The sequence below is a fragment of the Thamnophis elegans genome, chromosome 15 (genome assembly GCF_009769535.1).
Source record: "Thamnophis elegans isolate rThaEle1 chromosome 15, rThaEle1.pri, whole genome shotgun sequence".
Lineage (NCBI taxonomy): Eukaryota > Metazoa > Chordata > Lepidosauria > Squamata > Colubridae > Thamnophis > Thamnophis elegans.
Genome location: NC_045555.1, coordinates 939,213 through 966,533, shown reverse-complemented (window position 1 = coordinate 966,533; position 27,321 = coordinate 939,213). Strand labels below are relative to the sequence as shown.

The 27,321-nt window shown below is 49.0% G+C and overlaps 1 protein-coding gene across 1 annotated transcript; it reads right to left on the bottom strand.

The window, feature by feature from the left end:
• Positions 1-1,942: 1,942 nt before the first annotated feature.
• Positions 1,943-27,296, bottom strand: ACOT7 (acyl-CoA thioesterase 7). The gene is made up of 7 exons (XM_032231670.1): positions 27,120-27,296; positions 22,975-23,066; positions 22,176-22,290; positions 17,626-17,712; positions 12,588-12,704; positions 7,420-7,604; positions 1,943-2,527 (listed from the first exon to the last, which is right to left on the bottom strand). The coding sequence occupies exons 1-7, from the start codon at positions 27,220-27,222 to the stop codon at positions 2,423-2,425; spliced, it is 804 nt and encodes a 267-aa protein (XP_032087561.1). The 5' UTR covers positions 27,223-27,296; the 3' UTR covers positions 1,943-2,422.
• Between the last annotated feature and the right edge of the window lie 25 nt (positions 27,297-27,321).

The window sequence follows — 27,321 nt, the reverse complement described above, 5'->3', positions numbered from 1 at the left end:
GTCTTCTAGTCCAACTCTCTGCTGAAGCAGGAGACCCTGGACCATTTCAATCAATCAATCAATCAATCAATCAGAATAGAGCTGGAAGGGACCTCGGAGATCTTCTAGTCCAACCCTCTACTCAAGCAGGAGACCCAGGACCATTTCAATCAATCAATCAATCAATCAATCAGGATAGACCTGGAAGGGACCTTGGAGGTCTTCTAGTCCAACCCTCTATTCAACCAGGAGGCCCTGGGCCATTTCAATCAATCAATCCAAATAAAGCTGGAAGGGACCTTGGAGGTCTTCTAGTCCAACCCCCTACTCAAGCAGGAGACCATAGGCCATTTCAATCAATCAATCAATCAATCAATCAATCAATCAGAATAGAGCTGGAAGGGACCTCGGAGGTCTTCTAGTCCAACCCCCTGCTCAAGCAGGAGACCTTAGACCATTTCAATCCATAAATCCATGAGAACAGAGCTGGAAGGGACCTCGGAGGTCTTCTAGTCCAACCCCCTACCCAAGCGGGAGACCCTATGCTCTTCCAGACAAACGGCTGTCCAATCCCTTCTTGAAAACTGCCAAATGTTGGAGCACCCACAACTTCTGGTGGCAAGCAGTTCCACTGATGAATATTCCCCCCCCCACACACACACCTTTGGAAATGTCTCCTTTAATTCTAGGTTGCTCCTTTCCTTGATTGGTTTCCACCCCTCGCTTCTTATCCTGCCTTCTGGCGCTTTGGAGAATAGGTTGACTGCCCCCCCACCCTCTTCTCTGTAGATGCCCCTAAAGAACTGGAGAACCGCTATCATGCCCCCCCCAGCCCTTCTTTTCTCTTAGGCCAGTGTTTCTCAACCTTGGCAACTTGAAGACGTCCGGACTTCAACTCCCAGAATTCCCCAGCCAGCATTTGCTGTTTTCGGGGTTTTGGGGGGGCTATTTTTGAGGCTTTTTTGCGGTGGTTTTTCAGACTTTTTCAGCCCGTTTTTGGAAGAAAACAGCCTGAAAAAAGCCTCAAAACAGCCCCAAAAAAGCCTCAATACAGCCTGAAAAAAACCTCAAAAACAAGCTGAAAAGAAGCCTCAAAAATGGGTAGAAAAATGGGTTGAAAAAGGAAGGAATAAGATTTCTGTTTGAAGGTATGAGGCACAAGGATAACAATGAACATAAGCATACCTGATAGTCGATTGGTGGAATTATGTAGAATGGAAAATAGTGATATATATATAAATATAAATGGTTCGTTAAAAAAAAAATCTTTTCTTTCACATGGGGATTATATAAAGGTATACTGTTATCAAATAGATAATCAAGAGTGTAAGGGAACTATGATTTATTGGGGAAAAAATAATAATACTAATCGTAATTGAACGTATTCTGTACAATGAAAGCGAGGCATTTAGTTATACTGGATGAAAAATCTGTGATGGTAAATGTCTATTCGAGAATATGGATGTTAAGACACCTGTAACCAAACGACAGGCTGGATGTGATGATGCTCTTTTCGTGGTTTTTTTTTGTTCTTTTTTTATTGTTGTTTGTATGTGTTGTCTGTGTAATAAAAATAAAAATTTATATTAAAAAAAATGGGTAGAAAAAAGGCTGGAAAAGTGGTGGAAAAACGGCCACGAAAAAGGGCCGAAAATGCGGCACGCGGAGGCCAAAAACCTTTTTTGTTCTTGTTTTCTTCTAAATTTAAGTGTGTCTTATCGTCTGGTATGTCTTACAATCCAAAAAATATGGTAGTTCAATAATAATGATGATGATGATGATGATGATCATCATCATCATCATCAAATAAGGCGAGCTGGATTTCTTATCGGTGAATCCGTGATGACTTCTAACAATAATCGTTTTGGACAAATGATGAAGCTCTTTCCTTCGACTCGGCGCTCTGGGGGGTGGGTGGATGAGGGGAGCCCCCCCAAGAGGCAGAAAACGGTCTCCGGCCCAACACGTTTAAAGGCACCAAACCTTTATTTGCAACCGTCACTGAATAAATTAGACAAACGTATACATCTGCACGACACATACACCGAAGACGGGGAGGAGGAAGAGAGGGGCAGAGGAGGGGGCTTCCGGGCAACGTGGAGGTGGTGGGTGGTGGGCATTCACTGGCGGTGAAACCAAAGTATGTGTGTGTGTGTGTGTTTCTTTGGACGGTGGAGATGGACCTTCCCCAAGCTGGAGATGTCTACCTTAAGGTGGTTCGTAAAAACAAGCCCTCTGGCCCACCCGTGTTGATATGTGCCCCCTCCTCATCGGGCCAGCCTACCCCGTGTCTGCTAGCTACGGTGGGGGGCAGAGAGGATGGAATGAATCTTGGCTGGAAAGGAGAGGGCAGGGGTCCCCCCACCGGGGTTGTCATCACAGCCCCCCCCCACTCCCTCTTTCCATCTGGGTCTAGGGATGGAGGAGGTCTTTGGCCCGAATGTCACTGTTGGGTGAGGGGCTGCGACTGTGCTTGGCGCTTGGCTTTGGTCTGTAAGTAGCGGTTTTTCCCTGCTTCGAAACGTCGCCGTTCGTCCTCGGTTTCCACCTGTAGGGGGGTTGCGGGGGGGGGGGATGAGAAAGGAGAAACAAAGTGGGGGGGATGTGGGTGAGTAGTTCACGTCCCCACATAGCAACAGGTCAGGCCGCTGGGCGGGATTCACTTTGCCCACGGCCCATTCAGAATGTCCTGGGAGGGGGGGGGGTGTTTGTCAAATGATTTTCTGAAATCAAGATACGTTACGATAGCTACATTCCCACGATCCACTATAGAAGTTAATGGGGGGGGGAGATATATAAATATATATATATATATAGATAAATAGATGATAGATAGATGGATAGATAGATAGATGGATAGATGATAGATAATGATAGATAGATGACAGATAGATGATAGATAGATAGATGATAGATGATTGATAGATGAATGATAGATAGATGATTGATAGATAGATAGATGATAGATAGATGATAGATAGATGATAGATGATAGATAGATGATAGATAGATGATTGATAGATGAATGATAGATAGATGATTGATAGATAGATGATAGATAGATGATAGATGATAGATAGATAGATGATAGATAAATGATAGATAGATGGTAGATATAGATGATAGATAGATAGAGATAGATAGATGATAGATAGATAGATGATAGATAAATGATAGATGATAGATAGATAGAGACAGACAGACAGAAATATAGATAGATAGAGACGGATGGACAGACGGAAGGAAGGAAGGCAGGCAGATGGTCAAAGGACATATTGATGGATGAATGGAGGGAGGGAAGGAGGGAGAGAGGAAGGGATGAAGGGAGGGGAGGAAGAAAGAAGGAAGAAAGAAAAAGGAAGGAAAGGAGAGAGAGAGAAAGAAAGAAAAGTGTTCAACTGCACAGCCATTGATCAGGAATGACATAGGGCAGGGGTCCTCAACATTTTAAACAGGGGGCCAATTCATGGTCCCTCAGATTTGGGGGGGGGGCAGACTGGCTGAGGTTAGGTGGTGACTGGGTGGGTGTGGTGCCCCCTCCCTCCCTCTGGAGGTTGTGGGAGATCAAAAACAGCCCCATTTTTGGCCTCCTCGGCATCCAGAAGGTGGGTGGGGGCCGGTGGGTAGGTGGGCCGATGTGGGTGGGGCAGCCTTATGGTTATATATATATATATATATATATATATATATATATATATATATATATATCTATATCTCAAACTACGGCCCAGGGGCTGGATAAGGCCCGATGAAGGACCATAAGGCTGCCCCACCCACATCGGATTATATATATATAATCATGCTTCAGCTGGACAATTTTTTTTGCCCAGAGAACAATTTCCTTCCCCGTTTTGATGCCACCCAAAATCCTGGCATTCTCCATCGATCTGGGCAAATCGGACGACTTAATTCAACACCCCCCCCACCCCAGCTTTGCAGCCTAGGATAAGGTGACCTCCGGGGAGGGCTGGGGGGTTGGCAAATATTTTTTGGGGGGGATGTTTCCCCTCCCTCCTGGCATTTGGCACCCCCCCCCCAGGAGCTCGCCAGCTGCGTGTGGGCACTGCCTGCTGCTGATAAGCAGTTAGGAGCCTCAATTAATAGGGTGGGGAGCCGCGCGTTGAAGGTCAGAGGGGGGGGCGCTGGGTGGAGGGGTAGCCTGACAGCAGCACAGAGCCCCCATTATCACCAGTGGGGAGCCTGGAGGAAGCCCCCACTGTAAGGGGAGGGAGAGATATACGTTGGGAGAGCCCCCCTCCCCTCTGCGGGTCTTGGAAAGCCCAGTGGGGGTGGCTGCCAGATGGGATTGAGGGGCGCCCTGCCCTCCCCACCCCCCCAGGAGAGAGAGGGGGGGCAGGGGAAAGGGAAGGTCTGTCTGCTTGCCAGGAGGGCAGCTTCTTGGGGGTGGGGGAAAGGAAGGGTGGGGGGTCGGAGGCCCAGAGGATGTGGGGAAGGGGAAGAAAAAGAAAGAAAGAAAGGAGGGAGGGAGGAAAGAAGAAAGAAAAGAGGGAAGGGAGGGGATGAAGGGAGGGGAGGGAAAGAAAGAAGGGAGAAAAGAAAGAAAGAGGGAGGAAAGAAGAAAAGGAAGGGAGGGGAAGGAAAGGAGGTAGGGAGGGGGGGATAGATGGAGAGAATGGATGCCTGGGTGGACGAATGGGGAGGAAAGAAAAAAGGAAGAAAGGGAAGGAAGAAAGGGAAGAAAGAAAGGAGGGGAGGAGGAAGAAAAGAAGGAAGGGAGGGAAGGAAGGAAGGGGAAGGAAAGAAAGAGAAAGAAAAAAGGGAGGGAGGAAAGAAGGAAGTGAGAGGGGAAAAAGGAAGTGGAAGGAGAGGAGGGAGGGTGGGAGCAAGGAAAGAAGGAGGGAGGGGAGCGAAGGAAGGATGGAGGGAAAGGAAAGAGGGAGAAAAGGAAGGAAGAGGAAGGAGGGGGAAGGAAAGAAAGTAAGAAAAAGAAAGAAAGGAGGGAGGGAGGAATGAAGGAAGAAAAGAAGGGAGAAGGAAAGAAAGAGAAAGAAAGAAAGGAGGGAGGGAGGAAAGAAGAAAGAAAAGAGGGAAGGGAGGGGAAGAAGGGAGGGGAAGGAAAGAAAGAAGGGAGGAAAGAAAGAAAGAGGGAGGAAGGAAGAAAAGGAAGGGAGGGGAAGGAAAGAAAGAAGGGAGGGAGGGAGGAAAGAAGAAAGAAAAGAAAGGGAGGGAGGGAGGAAAGAAGGAGGAAGGGGAGCGAAGGAAGGATGGAGGGAAGGGAAAGAGGGAGAAAAGGAAGGAAGAGGAAGGCGGGGGAAGGAAAGAAAGTAAGAAAAAGAAAGAAAGGAGGGAGGGAGGAAAGAAGAAAGAAAAGAGGGAAGGGAGGGGAAGAAGGGAGGGGAAGGAAAGAAAGAAGGGAGGGCGGGAGGAAAGAAGAAAGAAAAGAAAGGGAGGGAGGGAGGAAAGAAGGAGGGGAGCGAAGGAAGGATGAGGGAAAGGAAAGAGGGAGAAAAGGAAGGAAGTGGAAAGAAAGAAAGAAAAAGAAAGAAAGAAAGACAAGGACTTCTTCCTTCCCTCTCAAAACATAACAAGGCAAGAAACAACAGAGAAATTGGGGGGGGGGATTCAAAAGCCAGAGACTTGCCCCTTGCCTTGCGTGGGAAAACACCCACCCTCTCCGGGACCCCAGCCTTCCATGCCAGAGACGAGGGAGGGGCAGGGGGTGGGGGGGTGGGGGAGAGGGGGAGAGACCGAGAGGCATAAATTGAGGAATGGCCCACTTCTTCTTCTTCTTCTTCCCTTTGATCTTGGCAAGCCGCTAAAAGATGGCTAAAAATAGATGGTCAGGCAAACCAACTATAGCAGGTAGTTGGGGGGGGGGCAAAAAGGGGGGGAGAGAGGGAAGGGAGACGGAGGCCGATAAAAAGAATGAAATAAAAATATGGAGGAAATTCAAAATCCACCAGGCTTTGCAAGGGGAAAGAAGGAGGAGGAAAAAAAGAGGATTTGTGGTAGTTTTTATTGCATTGCTGCAAGGGGGGGGGAGTTGAGGGGGGGGGGGAAGATGCTAAAATTACGGTGTGTGTGTGTTGGGGGGGGGGAGGAGAAATTTTGAAGGTCTTGGGACAGAGGGAGGCTTAAACGGCAGAGGAAGAGATGCGTGAGAGAGGTTCCCTGGGCCTTTTAAGGGAGTTTCCCCCCCCCACCCCTTTCATTGGAGGGTTGGACTAGAAGACCTCCAGGGTCCCTTCCAGCCCCATGGCTCCACTGTGGGGAGGGTCAGCAGCTGAGGAGCAGAGGAGGATTCGAGGAACAGGGCCTGCCCTTTTAAAGAAAGAATACAACAGCTATTTTTTTAAAAAAGTGGCCGGATGACTTTCCTGTCACCAGGACGGAGTTTTTCCCCCAGCAGATATATTCTCATGGTGCCTGGAGAGAGAAATATCGGCCTCTCCCTAGGATCGAACTCACAGTCTCCCGAGGGTGAGGCCAGAGCTCCACCTCTAGGCCACTGCAACACTCCAGAGCACAACAGTTACTGAACTAGGCGTGCGTGCGTGTGTGTGTGTGTTTGTAGGATTTTTAACACACCTTTTTTAATGTCCTGTTTATTTATCTTTTTGGTTTTGTAATTTCTTTTTGGGGGTTTTGTTTTTGGAGTCTCTGCAGGTAGTCCTCGACTTACGGCCGCGACGACAGACTTTCTGCTGCTAAGCGAGACAGTCCTTAAGGGAGACTTGCCCTCACTTTACAGCTTTCCTTGCCACAGTTGTTAAAGCGAATCACTGCGGTTGTGGAGTTAATAACGCGGTCGTTAAGTGAACCCGGCTTTCCCCTTGGCGCTGCTGGTCAGGATGGTCGCCAAAGGGGAGCACGTGACCCCGAGACACTGCGACTGTCATAAATGGGAGCCGGTCGCCGAGTGTCTGAATTTTGATCACGTGACCACGGGGATGCTTCGACAGTCGTTAAGTGTGGAAAGCGGCCCTAAGTCACCTTTTTTTCAGGGCCGTTGCAACTTTGAACGGTCACTAAGTGAACTGCCGTAAGTCGAGGACCCCCTGTGCTTTAATTTTTTATTTTATTTTAAGTCAATTCAGTTGAATAAAACAGTTAATTTAAATTAACAGTTTAAATAAAACAGTTAAGAGGGAAAATGGCTGACCAGCCGAAAGGAGCTAGCAGAATGTTGAGTGGCCAGATGCCTTTCCCTGTCGCCAATGAGGAGTTTTGTTCAGCAGATATATTCTCATTGTTCCCACAGAGAGAAATATCTGCCTTACGGCCCAAGTTTTTTGACAGATTCTTCTGGAACGCAGTGGTTCGCTTCCAGAAGGAAAGCAACCGTCTTTGGGGGTCCTGCAGCCCACTCCCCAGTTTTGATAAAACCAGACCTTGGAGCTGAAAACTCAACAACCCCAGAGATGTTGTGTGGACTTTGAAATCATTCCCCCTTTGGCAGACCCACAAAAAACGACTTACCGTCAGCTGCGGGATGGGGAGGGCTCTTCCTTCCTTGTTAAGGGACACGAAGGTGAAGTATGCGCTGACCGCCCGGTACGGCTCCTCGGGTTCGCCCACGAAGCGGTCGGCGTCCACAAAGACCTCGATTTCCATGGACTTGTTGCTCGTGAAGGTCATGCGGCCAGAAATGGTGAGCACACTCCCTGCGGGACGGAGAGGACATTGGTGAGGGAGGGTCAACCACACACAAGGATGGCCTTCACCAAGGGACAGCTGAGTTTCGGATCTTTGCGGTGTGTGTGTGGGTGTGTGTGATCGGTTTGAGGACAGCTGATGGCAACTCCAAGGGGCCTACCTCAAAAGGAGGAGGACTATAACCTTCTTTGGAGGATGCCAAGTCGCTTTGGTCAAGGACCTGGTCTTCTGGAAGAGTAACCCAGGATCAGGTCCAAAGCCATTCTTGGAAAGTCCTACGGCCGCTGGCCAGAAACCTGGTTCTGTCAGAGAATAAGGACAGAAGGTGCATCTCATTTGCAGAAGGACTATGGAGAGGTTGGAGAAGGTTCTGAAGAGGAGCTGGGAGATGAGAAGGGACTCGAGGAACATGGGATGTTCCTCAAGCAACTTGGCTTATCCTCAGAGGAATCTGAGATGTTCCTCAAGGAATGTGATTTTTCCTCAAAGTATCTCGAGTCGTTCCTTAAAGAATGTCATGTTCTTTGTCCTCAGAGGAATCTGAGATGTCTCTTGAGGAACAATTGTCCTCAGAGGAGATGTTCCTCAAAGAACTCATCTTGTCCTCAGAGGAACTTGAGATGTTCTTCTAGGAACTTGACTTGTGTTCAGAGGAACCTGAGATGTCTCTTGAGGAACACGTTGTCCTCAGAGGAGATGTTCCTCAAAGAACCCATCTCAGAGGAACTTGAGATGTTCTTCTAGGAACTTGACTTGTCTTCAGAGGAACCTGAGATGTCTCTTGAGGAACACGTTGTCCTCAGAGGAGATGTTCCTCAAAGAACCCATCTTGTCCTCAGAGGAACTTGAGATGTTCTTCTAGGAACTTGACTTGTCTTCAGAGGAACCTGAGATGTCTCTTGAGGAACACATTGTCCTCAGAGGAGATGTTCCTCAAAGAACCCATCTTGTCCTCAGAGGAACTTGAGATGTTCTTCTTAGTAACTTGACTTGTGTTCAGAGGAACCTGAGATGTCTCTTGAGGAACACGTTGTCTTCAGAGGAGATGTTCCTCAAAGAACCCATCTTGTCCTCAGAGGAACCTGAGATGTTTATCAAAGAACTCACCTTGTCCTCAGAGGTACTTGAGATGTTCTTCTACGAACTCATCTTGTCCTCAGAGGACACTGAGATGTTCTTCAAGAAACTTGCCTCAAAGAAACTTGAGAAGTTCCTCAAGGAACTTGACATGTCCTCAGAGGGGACCCGAGATGTTCAACCTGAACAAAGGCCCAATGAGGAATTCTTGATGATCGAGAGTGGGAAGACTCCACCTGGGGAAGTAGCGGCCTCTCCATCTCCGGACATTTCTTAAGGAGAAGCTGTACAGCCACCTCTGTAGGAGGGCCAAGTGGGCTTTCCTGTGTCCTGCAGAGGGGTGGACTAGATGGCCCTTGGGTTGCCCTCCACTGGAATTTTGCAGGAAACAAAGAACCAGGGATCTAGCTAGAATTCACAACCGGGTTTTTTGGGGAAGCTGGAGGAGACAGCAGGAGATTTCCCCCCACGGATGGAATGACAAAGGCCTAATTTAAGGAGATAAATGCGGATTGACGGCCGCTATTATCTCTCGTTTTGTAAGCCTCGCTTTTGTGACCATCATCGCAGAAGGCAAACAAAGGCGTCACAAAACAAAGAGTCCCTGTGTGCCGAAAGGCAAAACTCGAACCCCGCAATCTTCCACCCGCGAAGACAGGATGACTCCACCGTCCGACGTCAAGAGAGTCCCACCCGGGGAGATCTAACCTAAATTAAAACTCCGACGTTCAACTGGGGGGTGGGGGGAGTTTTGCACTCGCAACGCCTCGAGCCTCCCTGAAAGGAGCCTCCAAGGGAGCGTCACATGTCAGTGAAGGCAGGAAGGGATTCACAGGCCGTCCTCGACTTAACGACGGCGAGGGAGCCCCAAATCCATCCCTAGGTCTCCATTCACTCCTCCATCCCACCATCTCACCCTCTTTCCTCTCTCTCTACCTCTCTTTCCCTCTCTGTCTTCCTTTACTTAGCCATCTCTTCATCCATCCACCTTTCCTCTCTCTCTCCATCCATCTCCCCAGCCCTCCATCTATTTATCTCTCCGTCTATCTCTCTATTCATCTATCAATTTCTCCATCCATCCATTCCTCTCCCCATCTATTTCTCCATCTCTCCGTCTCTGTCCGTCCATCCATCCATCCATCCATCCATCCATCCATCCATCCTTCTCATCTAATTCTCCATCTCTCCATCTCCATCTCTCCATCCATCCATCCATCCATCCATCCATCCATCAATGCATCTCCCCATCTATTCTCTATCTCTCTGTCCGTCCATCCGTCCGTCCATCCGTCCGTCCATCCATCCATTCATCCATCCATCAATCCATTTCTCTCATCTATTTCTCCATCTCTCAATCTCTCTGTCCATCCATCTATCCATCCATCCATCCATCTCCCCATCTATTTCTCCATCTCTCCATTTCTGTCCATCCATCCATCTCCCCATCTATTCTCCATCTCTCCATCTCTCTGTCCATCCATCTACACATCTCCCCATCTATTTCTCCCTCTCTCCATCTCTGTCCGTCCATCCATCCATCCATTCATCCATCCATCCATCCATCCATTCCTCTCATCTATTTCTCCATCTCTCAATCTCTCTGTCCATCCATCCATCCATCCATCCATCCATCCATCCATCCATCTCACCATTTATTTCTCCATCTCTCCATCTCTGTCATCTATCCATCCATCCATCTCCTCATCTATTCTCCATCTCTCCATCTCTCTGTCCATCCATCCATCCATCCATCCATCCATCCATCCATCCATCCATCCATCCATCCATCCATCCATCCCTCTCATCTATTTCTCCATCTCTCAATCTCTGTCCATCAATGCATCTCCCCTATTCTCCATCTCCTATTCTGTGGCCCTCTTGACCTTCTCCCTCTTGAGTCCAACCGCTGGCCGAACTGCCCCCTTTCTCCCCTCTGTCCAACCTTGTGGCTGTATCTCCTGCCTTGGGGGCACATGGACCTTCAGACCTTAGTCCCACCACCAACCCCCCCCCCCCTCCGTCCCTTTTCATCCTGGCCTGAGGAGATGCCGGCTTAGATCTCCTTCAACCGAACAAGGCTGCTCCCGACGTCTCTCGCCTTCCTTCTGACTACCGACTCTGGGTCTTTGACTGAGGCCGGAACTCCCCCCCCACCCCGGTCCTGGGGGGGTTTCTATTATTAACCAAGACAGGAGGCCTCAAGGAAAGAGCCGTCTGGAAGCCGGGTGGCCCAGTTGGTGGGCTTGCCCAGGAGCTAAAGCAGAGCGCTTGGGCGGAACCGCAGGCCACCGGCCCTCCGGGTTTCACCCGCTTCCCGCACCTCTGGATCCTGGGAGAGAATTCGCTGAAGCCAAGCGAGGAGGCCAACCGACCGTCGCTAATGAAGAGCAGATGACGGCTCCCAGCCAAGCTCATTTGGGATTTCGCGTTCGGATAAGCTGTTGAGTCCCACCTTCTTGGAGAACAGAATAAGAGAGTCGGGGAGGTTGCAAAACGAGGCCGAGGGAAAATTAAATCACTCAACTGTCCTGCTTAGCAGCGGCTGTAAAGCAAGGACTATCTGTAGATGATGGGGAATAAATTTCATTTTAGGACGAGAGGCTCCGATTGCTCTCAAATTTAGCTAAACGAAGCAGCCAGGTTGGAAGACGGAAGCCGAAATAGACTAGGATAAACTAGACATTTGCTTAAGAAAATAATCAAGAGAGGATTCCAAAAAAGAAAAAAAAATCAAATTAGGTTTTTTTTTTCCTCCCCAGGGAGGGGGGGGGGCTTTTCTCTCGAAGGATGACAAGCGACGGGCCGCGTTCTCATCCGGGAAGTTCCTTAAACGAGGCTAATTGGTTCCACTTCAAACCGGAGGGTTTTTAGAAGAGGACAATCAAAACCATCCCAAACTGACGTGCTTGGCGCAACGTGGAACACCATGTTCCCTCCGCGGAGAACCGCTCGTAAATGCCACAAGGAACATCGCAACAAGCGCCTTGTGTAATATCTGACGGGGGAACAGCGAACGGCAACGCACCGAAGCACCACCCACACCTTCCGAAAGAGCCTTCCAGGGTTGTGGCAAAGGTTGAAGTTGGGAGACCGAGAATCAGCACCATGGAGAGCTCTCGATAAGCCACGTTGTCCCAGCCAGGATTGCAGAGAGAGCCCGGAAGGGATTTAAGAGAGTAAGGAAGCTGGGAGGGACCTTGGAGGTCTTCTAGTCCAACCCCCCACCCCGCCCTGCACAAGCAGGAGAACCGATGCCATTTCTGACAAAGGGCTGCCCGGTTTCTTCTTGAAAAATCTCCAGGGATGGAGCACCCACAACTCCTGGTGGCAAGCAGTTCCACCGGTTAACCCTTTGTCCACTTCTGCTGTAGACAACGTCCTCATGTGGTTCAACTGCACCCAACTTTTTTTTGGGGGGGGGGGGAGGGGGGGGTTGCCCCTCTGGATCATCAACTTAACCAGAGACCGAACAGACAAAGATGGAAGGTGAATTGAATTGAACCCCCAAATCTCCCTCCTCATTAAGCGAGACACTTTTAAAAATGAATTTACGACCTTTCTTGCCACTTGCAGTTATAAAGTTAGTCCCCCGCGGTCGTTAAGTGAATCTGGCTTCCCCCCTCCTGGACTTCTGCTGGTCAGAAGGCCGCCAAAGGGCACCGCCCTGCGACCGTCGTAAATGTGAGCCAGTTTGCCCAGCACCCGAATTTTGATCCCGTGATTGTGGGGATGCTGCAATGGCTGTAACTTTGAAACACTCGAGTCTCTTCTTCCCCCCCCCCCCCCCGGCAGGGCTGCTGTAACTTCGGTCACTAAACGGAACAGTCGTAAATCGAGGACGTCTTGTCCTAAACCAGGCGAAAGGTTCTTACTGACCGCAAGGGTGTTACGCCCCCCCCCCCCCCGCCGCTTACCTTTTTTGATTTTCTCGTGGAAGTTGATGGCGTCCACAGAAGCCGTGACAATGTTGGTCTTGCAGTGGCGAGCAGCCACGATTCCGGCCACTTCGTCCATGAGTTTCATGGTCACGCCTGGAAAGGGGGGACAAGAGATGGGGTTCACGTGGGCAGTGGCCGGTGGAAGAGCTCCCTGGGCCAGCAGAGTGTTCTGACGGAGGCTTCCCGAGAGCCGGAAGCCAACTCCTGGTCCCGACAAAAAAGCCCTTTTATTCATTCCCTGTGAATTCTGCTCCTTCCCATCCAGCAAAGTCTTTCAAAGGAGGATTTACGGTCACAGACCTCATCTGGCTTGGAGAGCTGCCAGGCTGATCTCTGCAGATCTTGGTCAGGAGTCTCCAAACCAATTAAACGAACTAATTGTCTCCTGCAAACTCCACTCCCCTTTCGCTCCTCTTTTATTCCCTCTGGGAGGGGCCATTCATCGTCCACCTGCGGCCTTCCTCCCAAGTCGACCCCTCTTCTTTAGCTCTTCCCTTCGTCTGGCCACTCTGCGCATGTAGTCTTTCAGTCTTTCTTTTGCCAATCACTAGCAGACAGGGAGTTCTAGTCCCGCCTTAGGCATGAAAGCCAGCTGGGTGACTTTGGACCAATCGCTAGCAGACAGGGAGTTCTAGTCCCGCCTTAGGCATGAAAGCCAGCTGGGTGACTTTGGACCAATCGCTAGCAGACAGGGAGTTCTAGTCCCGCCTTAGGCATGAAAGCCAGCTGGGTGACTTTGGACCAATCGCTAGCAGACAGGGAGTTCTAGTCCCGCCTTAGGCATGAAAGCCGGCTGGGTGACTTTGGACCAATCGCTAGCAGACAGGGAGTTCTAGTCCCGCCTTAGGCATGAAAGCCAGCTGGGTGACTTTGGACCAATGACTAGGAGACAGGGAGTTCTAGTCCCGCCTTAGGCATGAAACCTGGCTGGGTGACTTTGGACCAATGACTAGGAGACAGAGAGTTCTAGTCCCGCCTTAGGCATGAAACCCGGCTGGGTGACTTTGGACCAATGACTAGGAGACAGGGAGTTCTAGTCCCGCCTTAGGCATGAAAGCCGGCTGGGTGACTTTGGACCAATCGCTAGCAGACAGGGAGTTCTAGTCCCGCCTTAGGCATGAAAGCCGGCTGGATGACTTTGGACCAATCGCTAGCAGACAGGGAGTTCTAGTCCCGCCTTAGGCATGAAAGCCGGTGTCTCTTTTGGCCAACCACCAGGAGACTGGGAATTCTAGTCCTGCATTAGGAATGGGATCTGGCTGGGTGACTTTGGGCCAGTCACCAGGAGACGGGGAGTTCTAGCCCCCACCTCAGGCGCGGAAGCTGGTTGGGTGATTTGGGGCCAATCTCCAGGAGACAGGGAGTTCTAGTCCTGCTTTTAGGCATGAAAGCCTGCAGGGTGACTTTGGCCCGATGGCCCCCCGCCCCCACTCTCTCTCTCTCAGCCCAACCCACCTCACAGGGTTGTTGTGGGGGAAAACAGGAGGAGCATCTTTGCTCCCTTGAGTTAAGTCTAAAGATAACGGACGAGTAAATACATCCGCAGATCTCTCACACATTAATGCTTGCATTTCCCTTGTCCGTCAGCCCCGACGGGGGACGGACAGAGGCTCCCTTGCAAGGAAACCAAGTCCACGCCACCTCGCTTTCCTGAAACTGGGTTGCAAAAATTCCCCCCACCCGCACGAGCTTCTTTGGGGGGGTGGCGGGGGAGTGTGTTGTTCCTACAACCCGAGCTTCGAGGGAGGTGGAGGCGGGGGGGGGGGGAAATAATAATATTGCAAGCTTCCCCGAAGAGCTGGGAGCCCTGCAGAAGACAATTAATTAAAGATTGTTGCTTCCTGCGAGGAATTGCAGAGCTAATCCCCCCTCCACCCAGCTCCGAGCGAGGCTACTAATAAGAAGCGAAGCGCCGGCTAAAAATAGCACAGCTGACTCACACACACACACACATACAGTGTACACACACACACACACACTTGCAACCAGCCGGGTTTTGTTCATCGTCGCTGGAGCCTTGTCTTACTAAAGCAGCAGGATCTAAACAAAGAATGACAACAAGGATAACAACAACAATCAAAAAAACCAAACCCACACACACACCACCCTGATGTCTTCCTCCAAATGGGATCCCAGTCTTTGTGTGTGTGTGTGTTTGTGCGTTTGTGGGTCCTGTGCTCCACAGCGGGTCGTGCTAAGCCCGTTCCTGCCGCGAAAAATCCGGAATTCATTCCGCTCGGATGGCGCTCCCCACGGGGGTTTTCTACGGGGGGTCTTTCGACGAGGAAGCTGGGGAGCCCAGTCGCCCAGGGACCCCCCCGAGAGACACATTTGGGTTTATGAACAACAACCAGGGTGGGGTGGGGTGGGGGTCAAGGGTCAGATGGGCGGGACGGAGAAGGCGAGCAAAGCAGAGATTTCAACTGGGGGGTCTCCCATTTGGTCCGTGTGAGCGTTGGGGTGGGGTCCATCCGGACTTGTCCGCAGGGGCACAAAGGCTTCTAAGTGAGTGGGGGGGGGAGGGAGTATAATTTTGCAAATTCTCCGAACGATGTGCTAATTTTCTCAGCCACCTGGGCTAAATGACCTTTCAGAAGATACCTACGAAGATAACCTTGACAGAGGTTGACAGAAGGAAGGAGGGAGTGGGAGAGAGAGAGAGAGAGAAAGCAAGAAGGGACGGAGAGAGAGAATGAGAGAGGGAAAGAGAGAGAGGGAGGGGGGAGAGAGGGAGAAAACAGAGAGAGAGAGACAGAGAGACAGAGAGAGGGAGGGAGAGACAGACACATTGGCCCAAGATTTACCCAACTGGCTTTCTTGGTCAAGATGGAACTAGAAATCATTGGCTCCTAGTGATTAGCCAAAAGTCACCCAGCTGGCTTTCGTGCCTAAGGGGGGGGACTAGAACTCCCAGTCTCCTACTTTCTAACCTGGTGCCTTCCCCACTAGACCAAACTGCCCCTGATAGTAAGACAGGCAGCTTATAAACATCCTGAATAAATATATATATATTTTTTAAAAAGAAAAACATTTGAGTTGAAAAAAAACAGAAGCCCACATTAAACATCCAACCAGGCGCCCTTCACGGCTCCCGAACATGGGGGGGGGGGGCACCTGGCCTCAACGCTAGGCGCTTCCAGATCTTTAGGGAAGGGGGACCCCAATTTCCTGCCCACCCCGATGCCTTGGAAATCAACCGTTTTAGCAAAAAACAATTCCGTCTCCCAATTTTTGCCGTAGGAAAATAAATAAATAAATCTATTTACTCCCCCCCCCCCCGGACTGGCTCTTGAGTTCCAAATGCCCCCTCCCCCTTTTTAAAACCTCCACCGCAACCTCCCTCAAAGAATATTTTAATTACAGGGGTCTAAATTTCCCCCCCAGCTTTCTCCACCGTGGAAAGTTCCTATAGCAACTACACCTACGCCTGGAGCTCTTCCGGTCTCGGGGGGGAAAATAATTCCCCCCCCTCCCTCTCACCCTTTTTCTTTCTTTCTCCAATTAAAGGGGCTCGTCCTCAGCTTCCCCAGCCTCGGTCAGGAGGTTGGACTGGATGACCTCCGAGGTCCCCTTTCCAATCCTACGGTTCTAGACAGGCAGATCTCTAACCAAGTAAATCTGCTTGTTTTCAAGATGGGAGAGATGGTGGGCAACCGGTTGTAGGGGGTCCCGTGCCTTGAGCTGGGGGGTTGGGCTAGAGGACCTCCGAGGACCCCCCTCTCCAATCTTATGATTCTTAAGTCACAAATGAGCCCGTCAGCCCTCCGTTTTCTGGGCCTTTCCCCACTCGGGAGTGAAGGTCAGGTTGAAATTTAGAGCAAGGTTCTCACCTGGTGCAGCCAACAGCTTTTTTCCCCCCCTTCTACACCTCTATCCCAAAACGTGTGACTTCCGCACACTTGTAAAAATAGAACGCAAACTATGATAGGAATGGATGCTACCTCCGTTCCCGTGTGTGTGTGTGTTTGTGTGTGTGTGTTTGTGTTGGAAATATTATTATAAATTCTGGGATGTTTTATGACCTGCACAAGGTGGAAGGTTTGGTTGTGCAAGAAGCCCACACGATGGTGATAAATATTTTGCAGGTGGACATTGAGATGTTTTTTTTTTTTTGCTTGTAAAGTTTTATTCCCCCCCCCCACCTTTCATGTAAATATATCCACAGATATATTCACAAATTCACAAATATGCATTCTCTTAAGTACTATTAACATGTTATCTATTGTCTTTTAACAGTGATCGCAATCTATTTAGAAATTTAAAAATATGGCAACATAATTATTTGGAATTTTAATAGATTTGTATGCCGCCCAATCCTGAAGGACTCCGGGCGGCTTACATAAAAACAATTAAAATATTAAAAAATTAAAAACACAAAACAATACAATTTAAAATAGGGAAAAAAACAACATGCAACATGCACTCAGTTATAATGGGGGCTGAAGTTCAGTCAAGCTCAACAGCCAACCCACTCCATCCACCTTACCCCACGCCTCCTTTTCTCCCAACCTCCCTTCTCTCCTTCCTCTTTTCTTCTTCCCCTCCCTCTCACCCACTCCCCCGCTCTTCTTCTCCTTCCTGCCCTCTCTCCTACTCTTACTTCCCCTCCCTTAACTTCCTCTCCTTTTCCCTTTCTCCTTTCCCCCTCCTCTTCCTCCCGTTGTTGCAATTACTTATTTACTTCTTCACCCCGATGGGTTTTCGGGGTGAGATGCCAGCAAACTCTGGCTTCACATTTACATAAAAATGAATTTCCTCTTCCACATTTATTGTCGTTATAATAATTCCACTTAGGCCATCTTTTAAGTGCTTAAAAGCTTTTCTGTTTTTTTCCCCTTCCCCTCCCCTTAGCTTGATAGTCTGTCGTCACTTAATCTGTAAACTTTTATTTATATTTGGACATCTAGACGTTGAAGGCGTCACACCAGGCGGGGAGGAATTCGTAAGGGTGGAGGGGAGGGTAACTCCAGGGGAAGACCAGCGTGGCCCAGTACAGCTTTCTCCTAGGACTTACCTCCGTGAACAAATCCATGCATGGTGCAGTCAGATGGCCCCACCAGATGGATGAGACTCGACTGGCTGTATCCTACCGTGTAGGGTTCTGGAGAGAGAAAGGAGCAGTTGAAGGACAAGGGAGGATGGAAGCCGAGCACCCAGCCCTACGCTTTGCGGAGTCTACAAGAGGTTCCTAGAAGCAGAAGAACGGAAGGAGAACCCAGCTGGGCTCCATTCATCAAAGGTTGGGCGTCCTCTGATATGGCCCGCCAGCGGACAGAGGAGCTGGCAGCAGAGTCGGACAGTGAGGAGGATTGGGGAGGAAGATGGGCCAGTCCTGGAGTCTGGGGGAGGCTCTGAGGAGGGCTCCGTGTCGGAGGCAGAGATGGGGCCAGGGTCATATGTCCAGTTATCAGCTGCCTTCGGAGGCAACATCAGTGAGGCAGAAGAACAGCTGGAGCCTGTTCCCAGTGTGCGCATGCGCAGAGTGGCCAGACAAACAGCTAAAGAACAGGGGTTGACTTGGGAGGAAGGCCACAGGGGGACGGTGAATGGCCCCTCCCAGAGGACATAAAAGAGGAGCGAAAGGGGAGTGGAGTTTGCAGGAGAGACAATTAGTTCGCTTCATTGGTTCGTGTCTCTCCGAGGCTCCTGGCCAAGTTTTGCAGAGATCGGCCTGGCAGCTCTCCAAGCCAGATAAGGTCTGTGACCGTAAATCCCCCTTTGAAAGACCTCCCTCATCAGTTGCTTCAGGCACATCAATCATGGGGCCACCAAAGATTGCTTCCCCAGCTGGATCCAGCATCTGGTTTATAGCAGCACGGATCCACAGGGTGTAGGAGGAATCAAGGACTACAACTAGGTGTAAAGTAAACGTAAGAAAGTCCTCCAGACCAAGGTTATTGAAAGTTGACCACTGTTATTTATATTCCTTTCAATATTAACAAGGAATTACAGGAATCCACTTCTGTTATTAAGATAAAGGTAAACTAGCACGTATGTGCTAGTCGTTCCCGACTCTAGGGGGCGCTGCTCATCCCTGTTTCAAAGCCGAAGAGCCAGCGCTGTCCGAAGACGTCTCCGTGGTCATGTGGCCGGCATGACTAAAGCGCTGAAGGTGCACGGAACGCTGTTCCCTTCCCACCAAAATTGGTGGTTCCTATTTTTCTACTTGCATTTTTTACATGCTTTCGAATTGCTAGGTTGGCAGAAGCTGGGACGAGTAACGGGAGCTCACTCCGTTACGTGACGCTAGGGATTCAAACTGCCAAACCGCCGCCCTTTCTGATTGACAAGCTCAACGCCTTAGCCACGGAGCCACCCTATGTTATTAAGATATTTAACCCATTAAAGCAGGTGAGATCCTGCAGTCAGAGTGCAAAGCCAATTACGAGCCCGCTCTTACAAGCCAGCATCCACAGACCTTGGTTTAACTCAGTTAATTCATTTGGAACAGCCTTACCTTTACTCTGCCTGTCTAAAATGCAGCGAAAAGAGAGAGAGAGAAGCAGGTAAGCCGAGCACAATTTAATGCAGAAATAATCACCTACAAGAGGAGAGCCAGAAACCCCGTTTGAACCCAGCGGGTTGGACTAGAAGACCTCCAAGGTCCCCTTCCAACTTCGTTACTCTTATTTCTGTGTTTGTCTAGGTGCCAGGCAAGGGAGCAAGGCAATCCGAGGACTGGGATACTGATTTTAAATTTCATTTTTAAAAAAAATGTCAGGTAGTCCTTGATTTATGTTTATTTGTTTAATGTCTGTGTGAGGCCCGAAGCCGGTTCCTTTCGGGGTTTTTGGCCTGCCACATTAATATTCTATTCTACTATGCTGTTTCATTAGTGGGGAATTGGGAGGGGGAATAGCAAGGAGTAGAATGTGATGTTGTCAAAATAAAATTCCTTTCAGAGAGGGTGAGGGGGGAAGATGAGGTGTATAAGGAGGAGTGGAAAGGGGAGAGAGGAGAAGGAGAAAGGAAGGGGAAATAGAGTAGAAAATGATGGAGGGAAGAAAGGATGTAGAAGGGTGGGAAGCAGAGGAGAGAAGAAAGATAGGAAGAGAGGGACAGGAGAGAGGGTGAGGGGGGAAGATGAGGTGTATAAGGAGGAGTGGAAAGGGGGGAGAGGAGAAGGAGAAAGGAAGGGGAAGTAGAGTAGAAAATGATGGAGGGAAGAAAGGATGTAGAAGAGTGGGAAGCAGAGGAGAGAAGAAAGATAGGAAGAGAGGGATAGGAGAGAGGGTGAGGGGGGAAGATGAGGTGTATAAGGAGGAGTGGAAAGGGGGGAGAGGAGAAGGAGAAAGGAAGGGGAAATAGAGTAGAAAATGATGGAGGGAAGAAAGGATGTAGAAGAGTGGGAAGCAGAGGAGAGAAGAAAGATAGGAAGAGAGGGACAGGAGAGAGGGTGAAGGGGGAAGATGAGGTATACAAGGAGGAGTGGTAAGGGGAGAGAGGAGAAGGAGAAAGGAAGGGGAAAGTAGAGTAGTAAATGATGGAGGGAAGAAAGGATGTAGAAGAGTGGGAAGCAGAGGAGAGAAGAAAGATAGGAAGAGAGGGACAGGAGAGAGGGTGAGGGGGGAAGATGAGGTGTATAAGGAGGAGTGGAAAGGGGGGAGAGGAGAAGGAGAAAGGAAGGGGAAATAGAGTAGAAAATGATGGAGGGAAGAAAGGATGTAGAAGAGTGGGAAGCAGAGGAGAGAAGATAGGAAGAGAGGGATAGGAGAGAGGGTGAGGGGGGAAGATGAGGTGTACAAGGAGGAGTGGAAAGGGGGGAGAGGAGAAGGAGAAAGGAAGGGGAAATAGAGTAGAAAATGATGGAGGGAAGAAAGGAGGTAGAAAGGGGGAGGAGAGAGGGGGAAGAAAGTGTCGGATAAGGTATAAATATGGTGTATGGAGAGCAGAAGAGCCAATAACTGGTTTTTTTTTTCCCCTCTGGTAGTTGATGGTAAGATGAATTGATGTAATTACTTAATAATACAACATGATATTGACTATGTAATAGTATACATGTGATTATATGCTATGAAAAAGGAAAATAAAACAAATTTCTATGTAAAAAATAAATAAATTCCTTTCCAGACAGCCAAGGTCATCCTTTGTCTCTGCACCTGACCGGAACTGGATGGGTGGAACTGCCAGCGTGGCAGTGGCAGGCTGGACCATGGGATGGGCTTGTGGGTGTGGGGGCAAGATCTTGAACTCTCAATTGGGTGGGTGGGTGGGAAACCCAGGAAGCTCAGATTCAGGTTTCCCCAGATGTGCCAACATGGCTCTCTTCATCAATGGGAACTTTGAGTAATACTTGGACTCTTGATTTAATTTTGGATGTTATTTGGAACCCTGACAGTCTGTTTGGAATTCCAATGGCACTGGAAAAGTTTTTTTTCTCAAACTGATGACCACTGCAGCATCCCCATGGTCACTCAAAATTCAGATGCTTGGCAACTGACTCATATTTATGATGGTTGTAGTATTCCAGGATCAGGTGGTCTCCTTTTGTGACCTTCTGACAAGCAAAGCCAACGGGGAAGCGAGATTCACTTAATAACCCTGTTCCTATGTTAAAAACTGCAGTGATTCATTAACAACTGTATTAATGAACCCAACCCTCAGGGAAAAGGGCGGCCTATAAATAATAAACAAACTCAAACTCAAACTCAAACCCAACCCAACTGAACCCAACCCAAACCAACCGAATCACAGGCCAAGCTACTAAATCAACCCTACTTAACCCAACTGAACTCAACCCAACCCAACTGAACTCAACCCAACCCAATCACAACCTAAGCTACTAACTAAATTAACCCAACCCAACCCAACTGAACCCAACCCAATCACAGCCCAAGCTACTAAATCAACCCTACGTAACCCAACTGAACTGAACCCAACTGAACTCACAACCCAACCCAATCACAACCTAAGCTACTAACTAAATTAACCCAACCCAACCCAACTGAACCCAACCCAAACCAACCGAATCACAGCCCAAGCTATTAAATCAACCCCACTTAACCCAACTGAACTCAACCCAACCCAACACAATTCAACCCAACTCAACTAAACTCAATTCAACCCAACCCAACCCAATCACAGCCCAAACTACTAAATCAACATGACCCATCCCAACTGCACTCAACCCAACCCACTCACAGTCTAAGCTACTAACTCAACCCAACTAAACTCAATTCAACCCAAACCAACCAAATCACACCCCAAGCTACTAAATCAAGTGAACTAAATTAAATTCAACTCAATCACAGCCTAAGCTACCAAGTCAACTCAATATACCCAACTCAATCACAGCCCAAGCTACTAAATCAACCCAACCCAACTCAACGCAACCCAATCACACCCCAAGCTAGTCAATCAACTCAACTCCATCCAACCTGACCCAACTCAACCCAACCTAACGAAAGCCTAAGCTAGTAAGTCAACTCAACTCAACTCACCAATGTCTTGCACAACGGGAAAACCTCCCCCCCCACTCCCAAAAAATACACATGCTGGAAATGCAAGATATAAATAAACCTGTGCAGGCAGGTCTCTGCGTGCCAGGCAGGTGCCCGGCCGTACCTGGGTTGATGACAGGCACCATGACATCGCCGTTCCTCTCTTTGGTCTCCTCACGTGCCAGCTTCTGTTCCTCATAACGCCGCCTCCCTTCTTCCTCTTGGTCCTTCCGTGCAAACTAGCAGGAAAGTTAAGCGAGACCGTTGTTGTTAAATGAATTTTGCCCCACTGTGCCACCTTTCTTGCCACGGTGGTGAAGTCAGGCTATCCCATCGACTTTATTGGTCAGAAGGTCGCAAAAGGCGGTGATGTGACCCCGGGACATTGCGACCGTCATAAGTCCATGCCAGCTGCCATGTGTCTGAATTTTGATCACATGACCAAGGGGACGCTGCAATGGTGTGAAAAATGGTCGTAAGTCTTCCCCCCAGTCCCATTTGGAACAGTCACCGGGGGTGAAATTCAGCAGGTTCTGACAGGTTCTGGAGAACCGGTGGTGGAAATCTTGAGTAGTCCAGAGAACCAGCCAATGCCACCTCTGGCTGGCCCCAGAATGGGGAGGGAATGGGGATTTTGCAGTATCTTTCCCCTGCCACGCCCACCAAGCCACACCCCCACCAAGCCAAGCCACGCCCAGAGAACCGGTAATTAAAAAAAAATGCATTTCACCACTGACGGTCACTAGATGAATGCGTCAGATCTGGAAGCCACGTTTAAGTCACAACGAATCAGAAACGGAGGAATAGTCCGACATTGAATGAAAAAAAATCCGCCAATAGGGATGCAAAGGACTAAACAATGAAACTCACTTTTTCCCCCAGCTACAAATGAGCATCACCTGTTTTCTTCCTTCAAGACTCACCTGGATTGGAGGGACTTCCAAAACCTTGTTGACGTTGTGCAGGGAAAGAGGGACGTACCACAACGTGGCCTTGTTGGTCACTCTCTTCGTCCCTAAGGAGAAAGGAAGAGGCTTGTAAGTGAACAGATCCCGAGAAATGAACCTGGGGACAATCAGTTCTCGGGCTCTGTTTGAAGCCATGGATACATGGATTCACCTGAGTTTGTATTAATCAACAGATTAGGGATTGTAAGCAAACTAGCCGATGAATCATTCTCAGGGCCACACCCTTATCAAAAGTGGTTGGCAGCTGCTCTCAGAGACAAGGAGTGGCCCTACTTCACCAAAATATGGACTGCTAGGTTCACCAATTCAGTTTAGTTCAACTGAACCCAACCACAGCCCAGGCTACTAAGTCAACTCAACTCAACAATGGAACTGAACCCAACCCAATCACAGCCCAGGTTACTAAGTCAACTCAACTCAACAACTGAACCCAACTCAACCCAACCACAGCCCAGGTTACTAAGTCAACTCAACTCAACAACTGAACCCAACTCAACCCAACCACAGCCCGGGCTACTAAGTAAACTCAACTCAACAACGGAAGTGAACCCAACCCAATCACAGCCCAGGTTACTAAGTCAACTCAACTCAACAACTGAACCCAACTCAACCCAACCACAGCCCAGGTTACTAAGTCAAGTCAAGTCAACTCAACCCAACCCAACCCAATCACAGCCAAGGCTAAGTCAAATCAAATCAACTCAATTCAAGTCAACCCAGCCCAACCCAACCCAATCCATCCATCCATCCCTGGCTATTAAGTCAACTCAACTCAACTCAGCCTGCAGGGAATACAACATACAAAATAACAGAGTTGTAAGGAACCTTGGAGGTCTTCTTGCTCTGCTCAAGCATGAGACCCAATAACCATGTCAGACAAATGGTTGTGCAGTCTCTTCTTAAAGACCACCTGTGATGGAGGACCTACAACTTCTGGGGGCAAGTTGTTCCACTGGTTAATTGTCTTCACTGTTAGGGAATTTCTCCTTAGTTCCAGGTTGCTTCCCTCCTTGATGAGTTTCCATCCTCTGCTTCCTGTCCTGCCTTCTGGTGCTTTGGGAAATAAGTTGACCCCCCTCCCTTCTTCTTTGGGGCAGCCCCTCAAATATTGGAAGACTTTTTTGATCTCTAAAGTTGGAAGTTCCCACCAGTCTTACTCCTAATTTTTAAGTGATAGCAGGAGACTTCCCTTTTGGGATTCTCATACGACGTCAAACGCCCCCCCCCCCCCCGCCAAGAGTCTTCAAGCAGATACCTGAGCTTTGCATGGCAATCTTATCTGGAAAGCCTTTGCTTCCTCTCTGATCCTCCTTTGCGTCGGTTGCTATGGCAACCCCTTCCCCAGGAGGGCTTCGGCAGGTGAGGGGGAGGTATCAGCCGTAAATCCTAGTCCACTCCCCCCACCACCCTGGCAAGCTGTCATATCCGCTTGGGATCAAAGCCTGAACAAAGAGATCAATTGCGGTTGTACGTCCGAGGACCGCTGCCTGTATGATGCAGGAGGGGGAGGGGAGGGGGAGCGGGGAGGAAGGGAGGGGAATTGAGATGTCCCAAGGGTCTCCTTTAAAAATTTGACCGAATTCCTGGACATCAAAGGCGCGCAGTTAATTTTTCCCTTTCGTGTTGTTCTACCCCCTGAAGGACATTTGGGAGGGACGCAACCACGTTTATCCAGCTAGCAAAATACAGATGGTGTTTTCGAAGCAGATTCAAGGAACAGGGGAGGGGAGGGGGCCTGCCAGGAGAGGGAGGGCGAGCTGGGAAGAAGAAAGCAAGAGACACAATTGAGCTGACCCTCCCCTCCCTTCCTGATGACCCCCCACCACCACTCCCCAGCTCATCTGTAGCCCCTTGAAAACAAGGTCAGGTGCCGTGTCAAAAGCAGAGCAATCCTGCAAATTTTCTGCTCCGTTTGAAACTTCTTTTTGGGGGGGGGGGGGGGGGGAGAGAGAATCTGTTTGTCTTTGCAACACAAAATGCGATGCCGTGTTTCCCTTGGCAGAAGGAGAGGGCTGGATGGAAGGCCAGGCGTTTTGTCATTGCAGCTTCCTGCAATAACACCAGCGGAACTCTAAAAAAAAAACCCGCGATACTCAAGAACATCGTATATATTTAAGACGGTACCAAGATGCTGGCAGCAACCCGTATCAACCATTAGCACCAGTCAATGGTACTGGTGACACATCTTTGTTCTGACCCCCCCCCCTTCTTCGCTCGTTCAGAGACGACAGTCAGACAGACTTAAAAGGAACTAACTTTATCAGTCCTGGCTCCCGCTGGCTGCGAGCCCAAAATAAACATAAATAAAGTCTCTGGCAAGAAGATAACAGAATGCAAAAACAACGATCTCTTACGGCAAAACCAGGTGTTCAAGAAGCAAAATCACTTATCCAAGTGTCTCACAAACTCAAACAGGAACGGAACTGAATTCTCCATAAACGAACCACGAACGAACGATGAATGTTGACTTCTGCAACCAGGGCGCGTGTCACCATCAGCCCTTTTATCTCCAGAAGACCACACTAACGAGCCCCAGCTGCGTTGTTATTCCTGCATCCCGACTCAACTCACAGCAAACTTCTGCTGAGTCACAACACATCTTTAAATATTCACTTGACTGAGCTTCAGGCTTAATGAATAAAAGAGATAATAGTGCTATTTATTTTCTTCTTTTTTTAAAAAAATAGCAAGCAGGGAGCAGGCATGTGGCCCAGCTAAGGACGGAGAGGGGGGGGTGTCTCCTGCCTCTTATCCCCTGCCCGAGGAAAAGAGTGAGCAGGTATTTGCCTGGGGTGTTCAAGGGGAAGAAAAGAGGAGCGAAGTTGTGCGTTCAGGAAGGGATGATTGTGTAGATATCTGGCGGGGGTGTTGCAGCTGGGAAAGGAGAAGAGAAGGACGGCTGATGGAAGAAGGCCAGGATGTAAACACGGCGGAGAGGCTTGTGCATCGCACAAAAGGAACAACAGAGTCGAGTTTAAGGGTTTGAAGTCTGGCAGGACTTCAAATAAACCCACACTCACAAGCTCACAGAGAGAAAGACTGCTGTGTTGTGAGGGAGCTGGTCTCTTGTGTAAATAGGATTTCATGATCTGAGGCCTGGAGGCTAAAACATACGAAGAACGGATTTGGGTGTGTCTAGAGAAAGGAAGGACCAGGGGGGAATATAATAGCAATATTCTAATATTTCTTGGGGCTTCCCCAAAGAAGAAGGGGTTAACTTATTTTCCAAAGCACCAGAAGGCAGGACATGGAAATGAGTTCTAGTCCTGCCTTAGGCACGAAGGGAGCGGAGTGAGTTTGGGCCAATCACTAGGAGACGGTGAGTTTCTAGTCCTGCCGGGCGAATTTGGGTCCAAACCAACCTCGCAGGGTTGTTGATTGTTTTTTTGGGGGAAAAACAGGACGGAGGGAGGAATGTTAGCTAATGTTTGCCACCTTGAGTGTTCTGTAAAAATAATAAAGGCAGGATGCAAATAAATTAAAATGAATAAATAAAGTGGATGGATTACAAACTGGGCAGAGATCCAATGTTGCTAAACAAAATCAAGTAAAAAACAAAGTGAAATGTAATAATTGATTGCAAACTGGGCAGAGATGCATTGTGCAAAAAAATAAATAAAAAATCTAATCTAATCTAATCAAATAAAGTACAAAAGGATAGGACAGAATCACAGAGTTGGAAGGGACCTTGGAGGTCTTCTAGTCCAACCCCCTGCTTAGGCAGGAAACCCTACACCACTTCAGTCAAATGGTTGTCCAACAACTTCTTAAAAACGTCCAATGTTGGAGCATTCGCAACTTCTGGAGGCAAGTTGTTCCACTGGTTAATTTGTTCTCACTGCCGGGAAATTTAAATAAAGGTAAACTAAAATACAATACAATAATAAAAAAATAAAATAAATAAGACTAACTAAACTACACTAAACTAAATCACAATACAATCACCATCGACTTCTTTTAACGACCCCACAATCCCCATAATGGTGACTGGCCGGATGCCCTTCCTGTTGCCGATGCGGAGTTTCGTTCCGCAGATCTAATCTCATTTACAATGCAATGAAACCATCGAATCCACGGAACTGGCCTCCAGGGAGGCCTACCTGTGAGGATGTTTTCGGCTTCCACGTGCACCTGGACTTCCACGGAATGCTTGGAGGTGTACGTGATCTCGGAGCTGACGTGGGCCACTTCCCCGATGCACATGGCGGAAAGGAAGTCGGTGCGCTCCACACGAGCCAAGGCAGCCACGCAGGGCTCCTGGGGGGGAGGGAGAGGGGACGGGGAGAGAGGGTGGAATGCAAA

Bases quoted from the DNA above. Each gene is read 5' to 3' on its own strand.
- ACOT7 (XM_032231670.1), bottom strand. From the start codon at position 27,222: ATGTGCATCGGGGAAGTGGCCCACGTCAGCTCCGAGATCACGTACACC. The intron at 17,713-22,175 runs GTACGGCCGGGC...TTCTCTCTCCAG, and splicing joins GGTGCCTGTCATCAACCCAG to AACCCTACACGGTAGGATAC. The intron at 7,605-12,587 runs GTAAGCGGCGGG...TCCGTCCCGCAG, and splicing joins CCACGAGAAAATCAAAAAAG to GGAGTGTGCTCACCATTTCT.